Source organism: Cibotium barometz, chromosome 66 (assembly GCF_041138505.1).
Source record: "Cibotium barometz isolate CiBa-2024 chromosome 66, ASM4113850v1, whole genome shotgun sequence".
Classification (NCBI taxonomy): Eukaryota; Viridiplantae; Streptophyta; class Polypodiopsida; order Cyatheales; family Cibotiaceae; genus Cibotium; species Cibotium barometz.
This window is the reverse complement of record NC_141111.1, coordinates 10,956,821-10,966,144: the sequence shown is the minus strand read 5'-3', so window position 1 is coordinate 10,966,144 and position 9,324 is coordinate 10,956,821. Positions and strand designations below refer to the sequence as shown.

At 42.4% G+C, this 9,324-nt stretch overlaps 1 protein-coding gene across 1 annotated transcript; it reads left to right on the top strand.

Annotated features, from left to right (window-relative positions):
* The first annotated feature begins 833 nt into the window (after positions 1-833).
* LOC147602764 (binding protein) lies at positions 834-8,628 on the top strand. The gene is made up of 17 exons (XM_086797492.1): positions 834-990; positions 1,768-2,063; positions 2,200-2,281; positions 2,515-2,776; positions 2,858-3,015; positions 3,162-4,386; positions 4,558-4,749; positions 4,845-5,516; positions 5,673-5,849; positions 6,174-6,241; positions 6,341-6,663; positions 6,774-6,892; positions 6,998-7,055; positions 7,164-7,315; positions 7,443-7,944; positions 8,062-8,207; positions 8,331-8,628. The coding sequence occupies exons 2-17, from the start codon at positions 1,922-1,924 to the stop codon at positions 8,379-8,381; spliced, it is 4,329 nt and encodes a 1,442-aa protein (XP_086653618.1). The 5' UTR covers positions 834-990; positions 1,768-1,921; the 3' UTR covers positions 8,382-8,628.
* The last annotated feature ends 696 nt before the right edge of the window (positions 8,629-9,324 follow it).

Sequence of the window (9,324 nt, the reverse complement as noted above, 5' to 3'; positions counted from 1 at the left end):
CATTCCCTTTGCCTTCTATTTGTCACACGAGAGGCTAGAGTCTTTTAGGCTGACTTCTTCATGTACAACTCGTTGCTTAGAAAAGCTTGTAATCAATTGTTTACCCAAACAACCACTAAGAGAATCATTCGTATATGAATTAATTTTTGTTTGCATATCCTTTAATCTTGAAACGAGGGATCTTGCAAAATGTGTTTTGAACAGATGCAATGAGATATAAGATGGACCGTATGAGCATGTGTGAGAGAGTAGGATTATGTCTGAGCTTTTTGAAGGGGTAAGCGTGCATGCTTGCATGCCATGGGGGTTGCCGCCATGACCACCACCACACCCCACTATCAATTTGACCACCTTTACCATGGTAGTGCACCTTGGTTTCAATCAAAAAGTCACATATCAAGCTGTATATATGCATCCTTGATTGTGTGCGCATGCACGTTTGTTTCCCTCTCACCCACTATCATGTTCCTATGTCTATAGTTAGGTCTGTGTTTTCTTCGCTTACTAATTATTGGAGAACATTGGACCTAATGTACGTATGCTTGCTGCCTCTGTGTGTTAAGAATTTAGAAGAAACATCGATGAAAGTGAACCCAAACTTGACCCAAGGGTGGAAAATTATACCTTCATCATCATCATTTCGATTCAATTTAAAATTTTTAAACTCAAAAAATCCTCCTTTCTCCTTGGTTCCTCACCTTTACCCCCATGATAGAACGGGCGGGCCAAAGGAAGGTATGCACACTCGGCCGCCGAGTGTGAAAGCAGCACGAACTTTGAATTGTGAAACCGACAACGTTACTCCCTCCTAAACGTATTTTCAAAAAAGACAGATAAACTGCATTTTAGAGGCGTTTGAAGTCCGAGCTGCAGCATCTACAGGCAAGGCGAGAGCTCCTCGTTTACAGATTGCTCGAAAATCTCAGAGACCAGAGGTCCTTCGCAGGAGGCCCCAGCTTTCTTCTGAAGACACGGACTCTCCCATCACAGGTAACAATCTGCACAATTTTCTCCTACACATGCGAAGTGCAAGTTATACCATAACCCTAGGAAACCCTAACTGTGTGCAGAATTCGTACCCTAGAAACTCTATCTCAGACCTGCTGCAGAAGAACTTGCACCAAAAAATCCCTAGCCGATATCTGCTGCAGAAAATTGGACCTTTAACACCCTAGGCAAAAGCGTTTGCAGATCAATATGCCATTTCATGTTCCGAAAAACCCCATTTGAGACCTGCTGCTGAAGATTTTTCATAGCACAACCCTGGAAGCGGCCATTCGTACCATGAAGAAACCTTAATTGAACTTTGTTGCGGAGAATTGGTCATTTCATGCTCTAGAGAAACCCTGAATGTAAAAGGAATGTGCCATAGCTAGAAATCCTAGCTGAGACCTGCTGCAGAAGAATCTTCCATTTCAGAATCCCTAGCCTAGACATGCTCAAAAGGACTTTCGATCTCGTGCTCTAGCAACCCTAGCCGAAAAGGAACTGGCCATATTCTACCCTAAAGACCCTAGCCGAGTACTCAGTACCCGTTGCAGCAGAATTGGCCATTCTGTACTGTAGAAACCCATTGCGCTGCTTCTCATGCGAGAAGATAATTTAGTATTCACAGTAGATTTTTGCAGATCAGAATTGCATGCAGAGAATTATGCCACAAATTATGCCACAGAAGCCCTAGCTCAGACCCGCTGCAGAAGAACTGGCTGAGGTCAGGTCGGAGGTAGATCTTTCAAGCAGAACTGACTTCACTTTTTGTGTGAGCAGGGAGATGTAAGGGTCTGCAGCTTCTGCAAGAAGGGTGAAGAGCTTTTTTTGCCACAGGAACATTTCAAACCCTTGCTGAGACTTTGTTGCAGGGAATTGACAAAGTCCAGAGGGTGTACACATTGCAAGGGCTTCTATTTTAGCCTCTGAAAGCATGCAGGCTCCTCCCTTCGTTGTTCCTCTTTCATTCAGAGAACTTGAGAGTCCTCCAGAAGATGATGAACAGCGACTTTTTGCTCAAAAAGTCATAGACATTGATGCTTTGCAGCCTGATGAAGTTGAACAACTGGTTAAAGGTGTGTGATTTTCTTCCATACCTGAGCAGTGGTTCTGTTTGTGAGGCCAACAGTCTTAAAGGAGTTCTGGTTCAGGGTTCTCAGCCTCAAATTTTTGAAGGGAAACACTGAAGTAGCTTCTTTTTTGTTGACATAGGTTTGTCCTTTGAATTGGCTGACAAAGAAATTCTATGTATTGAAGAGCAGGACATTTTCGATCAGGTCTACTCTCTAGTCAGGTAAGACTAACGAATCAAAATTTGGATCCCCAGTCAAATGACTAAAACATGTCAATCTAAATAGTATCCAGTTTCATAATAGTATCTAAATAGTATCCAGTTTGATGAGAGTACCTAAAAAGCATCTAGTTTGACAATACAAAAAAGAGAAACACAGATGTATGTGAGCTCCTATGTCCTTGGGTGACCTTTTGATTTTGTTTTTCTTTTGTGTGCATTTTGTTGACATGCAGGGGTTTCTCATCACTAGAGCCTACGATGAAAGGAAGCCTAATTGAGAGCCTTAGCTCGAACTTTAGTGTGCTGCTTCCCAACATCACCTCCTTACTTAAGTCTGCTCAGGATTCTTCCAGTGATGCCTCCTCATTTGGGAATCACATTCATTCGCATCGAAATGCCTTCAGAATCTACTCCTATTTCATTCAGAGCATAGCTTTTGCAGAAGCAGAAGGGGACACTGAAAAAGAAAAGCCTGTTGCACGTGCGAATGGAAAGGTGTCTGAAAAAGTGGATTAGTTAAATTAGCAAACTCTATGTTCCTGGTTTCAAACTGATTTGTTCTGCCAATGCTTTCAGGTCAAACAATCTCGTAAAAAGCACTTGCCCCGGCCATGGGACTGGGAATTACAACGAACTAGAATCATCCGCCTCCTTGCAGCAGCTCTGGAAGAAGATCTAAAGCAGCTTTTTGGGGCAGCACAACCAGAAGAAACCCTACTTGCATATCTTGCAAAGTGAGTGTCCCAGGCCCATGAACATTTCATGACTTCAAGGGTGCTATAGTAGAATAGTTAATGAATACTAACACTGTTAAAGCAGGGAATTTTCTTGCTTATTGCATTGGTTTCTGATAAATGATCCACTATTGTTGAGGTTTCAGGGGGGCTTTTTCATTACTAGAGGATCCTGCAGTGGTGAAAGACAAAGATACAAAGGATGCTATTTATAATCTGATTGGATCTTGTTCAACCAAGTATCATTACGTAACACAGTCAACTGCGTCTATCCTTCACCTTCTTCACAAACATGAGCATTTGCCCATGTATTTAGCAGAAGCTGTTGCTTCTGCTGAGCAGAAGTATCATGATGGCAGTTTAGCAGTGGCTTTGATTAGAGAAGTAGGGAGATTAAATCCCAAAGATTATGCTCGTGATGGTGTAGGAGCTGATAATATTGGAAAATTTCTTGTGGAACTTGCTGAACGTTTGCCAAGGCTTGTTGCAACTAATGTGGGAGTTTTGATGCCTCATTTTGGTGGTGAATCTTACAAAATCAGAAGCGCACTGATTTCAGTGTTTGGGAAGTTGGTCTCCAAAGCATCCAAAGAAGCGGATGGAAACGGTGCCAGTGAAACAAGTCGTCTCCGCAGCAAGCAGGCCATGATTGATGTTATGATGGAACGGAGCAGGGACATGTCTGCATATACAAGGAGCAGGGTATTACAAACATGGGCTGAGCTTTGTGAGGAGCATGCTGTCTCCATTGGTTTATGGAATCAAGTTGCGGACATGGCAGCTGGACGCCTTGAAGACAAAGCTGCAATTGTGAGAAAGAGTGCACTGCAACTGCTGGCCACTCTCTTGCAGTATAACCCATTTGGACCCCAGCTCCGTACAGCTGCTTTTGAGGCTACCCTTGATAAATACAAAGCACAACTAGAGAGCATGAGTTCACAGTCTCAGGTTCATGGTGCTGCAGAAAAATTACAGAATATTCAAAAACCAGATCAATCTCCAGGAACAGGTGCTGTGCAGCCTGAAGAGGATGGGGTCGTTGAAGCTGAGCTAGAACAGCCAGCACCGGACATGGTTGGGGTTGTGGAATTGCGGGAGGAAGAAAGTGGTCCTTCACAAGCTCAAGATCAGACTCAACCTTGCATTCGTACCTCTGACGTTGGAGGGCTGGAACAAACACGGGCCCTTGTTGCATCCCTTGAGGCAGGCTTGTGCTTCACAAAATGTGCTGCATCAACCATGCCCGTACTTGTTCAGTTGCTTGCGTCTTCTAATGCCAGTGATGTAGAACACACAATCCAGCTTTTAATGTGCGCACGGCAATTCAATGTTGACGGGGCAGAATCTTGCTTGCGGAAAATGCTTCCTCTTGTAAGTCAAGGATTTTGAGTCATAGAGCTGGAGTAGTGTTTTTCTTTGAGCAACAATATTTTTTCATTTGTCATTGTTTTCTGTGTTTGATTTTACAGTCATGAATCAGATTTTGTTCTTTTCAGATCTGTTGGCGCTAATATTCTCTTTGCTGTTGAACTCTTTTGCCAGATCTTTTCTCAAGAGAAAGCAATCCATGATGCAGTTGAAGGTGCATTTTTCACCATATATGTTAAAAAGAACTCGTTTGAAACAGCTACAAACCTCATTAATCTTACAACGGAGGCTAGTATTGGAGATCTTGCATCTATGGAGCGGATAGTGGGTACTTTGGTCAAGAAAGGGGACATATCCCAAAACACGGTAACGGACATGTATACCACAATGATGGCCTACTTTCTTGATGCATGTTACTGATGCCTAAGAGAGGCTTCTCATAACATGGCTTTTTTGTATAGGTATTGGCTTTGTGGGACTTCTTCACCTTTAATGCTCCTGGTGTAATGGTGGAGCAAAGCCGTGGAGCTTTGGTAGTGTTGTCAATGGTGGCAAAAACTTCTCCAAAGATACTCAATTCACACTTGCAAAATGTTGTTGATATTGGCTTTGGTCGTTGGGCAAAAGAGGACATGCTGCTTGCTAGGACTGCATGTAACATCCTTCAACAGCTGTCAGGGGATGACTGTTCTTCACTTTTATCTAGTCATAAGATATTCAATAATCTGGCAAATGTGATCATCACATCTGGGCTTCCTGAAGAGAGTTGGTATGGAACAGCTGAGCAGGCTATCAATGCCATTTATATGCTCCATCCCATGCCGGAGGCTTTTGCATCCATTCTTCTACGGAAATTCCATGCATCTGTTTTTGTAAGCAATGAATTGGGCTTAAAATCCAGCAATTCAAGTTCCACGGGAACCGAAACGGAGAAAATGAATGCGGAATATCCAGTTTCTGTGACTTCACTCAGCAGATTCTTATTTCTTGTGGGGCACATTGCCTTGAAACATTTTGTTTACATTGAATCTTGTGTACGCAAGATTCGTAAGCAGCGGAACGATAAAGAAAAAGCAGCTGCCCAAAGTCAGGACAGTCCTCCTGCAAGTGAAACCAACATTACTGAACCTAAGGTAATTGTTTAGGCATGACATTGCTAGTACATATATCTGTTGACCTCCCACCTTCTTGGATATGTGAATGAGATGTTGGTTCAATAGGGGTAGATGTGCTCTGAGCATGTTTAACTCTCCTATTTATCAACACCATCCTGTTTCGCACACCTGCAGGAAGAAAATATCAGCACCGAGCTTGGGGTGGCTGCATCAGAAGATGCGAGAATTGATGCCCTTCAAGAGAGAGCTGAGAAGGATATAGTCTCTGGAGGGCAATCTAGAAAATTTTTGATTGGTTCATGTGCTCCTCTAGTTGCAAAAGTTGCTAGGAACTTCAGCCTGCTGCAAGAGGTATGATTGCCCTCGAAATATGAAGTTGCCTCCCTTTGTTGAGAAAGGCAGATCATTTTTTAACCTTTTGAAGGAGCTTTTGTAAGTGTCCAGTTTGGTTCTTTGCTTATTGGATAGTGCATCATAAATTTGCATTTTGTGGCTGTTTGAGATGACCAATGTAGACCTGGCTAACAGTGCTAGATTTGCATTGGTGCTATTTGGATGCTCCAAAAAACTGGTTTATGGCTTGTCCTTGTAGATGCTTACCCTTAAAGCTACACCCTAGCTTCAAAGCGCCCATTATTTTTGGTTCTCATAAGTGTTTTTTCCTGAGATATGCAGTTTCCAGTGCTGCAGTCATCTGCTATGCTGGCCCTTTGCAAGCTGATGGTACTTGATGCAGATTTCTGGTAAGATTCTGTGGTTGCATACCTATGCTGTAAATACTTTCACCTGTTATCTCTTAGGTATTGCTAGGTGTCAATGTGTTGTTATCTTACCTGTTGCAGTGAAGAAAACCTACAGCTACTCTTTACAGTAGCTCAAAATGCAACAGAGGATACTGTGCGTTCAAACTGTATAATAGCCCTTGGTGACCTTACTGTGCGGTTTCCAAACCTCTTGGAGCCATGGACTGAACATGTCTATGCACGCCTGCATGATAGCTCCCACTCAGTTCGAAAGAATGCAGTTTTGGTTCTGTCACACCTCATCTTGAACGATATGATGAAGGTAAAAGGTCATATAACTGAGATGACCCTGCGGCTGGAAGATGAGGATTTGAGCATTTCCAACTCAGTCAAGCTTTTCTTCCATGAGCTTTCAAAGAAAGGTGCTTATGCTGTGATGGACTTTTTGCCTTGCTGTCTAATGTTAGCTTTCATGTTTTGAGATTCTGGAAAAGAAAAACAGTTGACCTATCAAGGTTGTGTATGTGATCAGGAAACAATCCAATCTACAATCTTCTGCCTGACATTCTCAGCCGTCTTTCTAGCATGAAAGACCTGCAACAAGACAAATTCAACAATATCATGCAGTTTCTCATCAGCTCCATCAAAAAGGTAGGCCACAATGGTTGATGCCAACTCAATTCTTTCTGCTGTGTTTGAGTAGTGTGCTCAACAAATGCCTCTGATTTATTAGGGAACCTTGTTGCTTGTGAACAGGACAAACAGATGGAAGGTCTTATTGAGAAGCTTTGTCACAGATTTGTTGGCTCCACAGGTTGATATCCAGCATGGGAGGGCTGGCTTTCATTTACAATCTTTTACATTTATGTACTGCAATTTCAATCATGACCTGACACGTGACTGTTGAACTCTCACATTACAGATTCAAAGCAGTGGCAGAATATAGCTTACTGCCTTTCGCAGTTGACTTACTCTGACAAAGGCATACGAAAGCTTGCTGATCTGCTGAAAAGCTATCAACATACACTAGCAGTGGATGAGGTTATGAATCATTTTAAGGCCATAGTCTCCAAGGTATCTATCTTAACTGGAGCATTTGCATAAAAAGTCCTCAAATAGCTTGTATTTTCATAAACTTGGATCACAATGATTAAGGTAGATCACAACATTTGTGAGCTATATGTTGTTATGGTGTGAACAGGCAAAGAAGTTTGCAAAGGCAGAAGTGAAAGCCACCATTGATGAGTTTGAACAGAAGATTATTCAATGCCATGAGGAGAAAAAGGAACAGGAGGCAACGATGCACAATGCTCAATCTCATCTAGCAGCACAACTGCATTCTGGAGAGCTCCTGGCGTCAAGTGAGGGTCCCATGATGGGTGCATGCAGCGAAACTGGTGCTGGTGATGAAACAGGAGTGCCAGATAGTGTATGCCAAGATGTGAATGGTGGAAATATGAGTGAATCAGTTTTACAAGGAAACTCAGAGGTAGATGTGAGAACAACTGATATGTGTCACGAGGACAGGAACAAAGATGATGGAACGGAAATGAACGGCACCAGAGAAGAAATCAGTAACAGTCCACATGCTTTGGCATCCCCTGAATTAAAGACAGAATGCAGAGTGGAATGTACTGATGAAAGCAAGTCTGAAGAACCAGCAAATAAAACGTCTGATGGACAAATGAGTGACAGGAGAAAAGGTAACGTATTAACAAGAAATAGATTTATTAGAAGCGTAGAAGCAACGCTCACTATCTGGGCTTTGCGAACATAGACAAGACACGTACTGATGTCTTCTGTATTCTCTATTACATCAGGATCAAACACAGCAGCATGCTCTGAGGAGCTCCTTGATGGAGCTGCTTCTGATAATGATAAAGAGAATGTGGATAACACTCAGATAACTGCAACACATATTTTGAGGAATAGTCGGAAATCGAAAGCTGCACAGAAAGAAGTGAAGGTAACTTAATTGTTTATTTAGAGTATTTTTTCTCAACAAACATGTTTGAAGCATGCCCTTTCTTCAACTCTTTGCCTTCACTCTGCTTTATGCCAAATCCATTCATCTTCTCACATCATCCAGGTTCCAAAGCCAGCCACAAGGTCAAGCAGGCGTTGTGTGTCGGATAAGTGAAGGCAGATCTAGAAACTCTCTGCACCTGGGCACCAATTTGTACAACTACAGATAGAGCTTTTTAAAGTTTGTGTGTGCTTCACTCCTCAGTGCAAGCAGTTCTCCTCAATTTGTACAACTTGTGCAAAAGAATTACAAAGATGTTAATATGGTAATATGTTGGAAGAACCATTAAGGTTCATATTGTTCTGAATTGTCTGAACTGTCAAAGTAATGAATAACGAAAAAGGTCATTTACAGCTGAAAATCTCAAGTAGTTGAACCATTGTGGTTGTCCATTGGGGGGGGGGGGGGGGGGGGGGCGCTGTATTCACAAACTTCCGTGGTGTGATGCTCTCAAGGATGTGGATTTTATATGGATGGTAGCAAAAGCTCTGATTGTAGCTGGATGCTCTGATTGTCAAGGCAATGGTGTCTTTTAAAGAGGCCCAAGAATCTCGTGCTTGTCCCCTTCGAGTAGATGTGGGCTCGACTAACCTTGGGTATGTGGGCTTTCATGTAGGGGCAGTTGACGGTATTTGGAGGTTATACAGACTCCTTGTAGTGTAGGAGGACAAGTGAAAAGATGAGCATGTGAATGTCTGATGAAAATGCAATGGAAATGTTAGTTAAGGTGGGTATGTGACTGTTCGATGGTGAATGTATTTCACCCAAATTTCTCTATATATGTCCTTTTTTTTGATTGCTTTGGGCTTGGTCTTTGTAAGGCAATAGTGTTTTGAAGAGGCCCGAGAATCTAAATTCCAAGGGGCTATTTTGCACGTGTCTCCTTAGAGTAAATGTGGTCTCGACGATCATTGGGATTGTGGGCTTTGAGATCTCAAAGGAAATTTTTGTTTGTGGAGTTGTCCTTATTTTCTAAGATGGTGGTAATGTGTACATGGAAGGGCCGTGACTAAGAGTAATCTAGTGAATCCACCGAGTAAAAATAGTCACCCTCAAA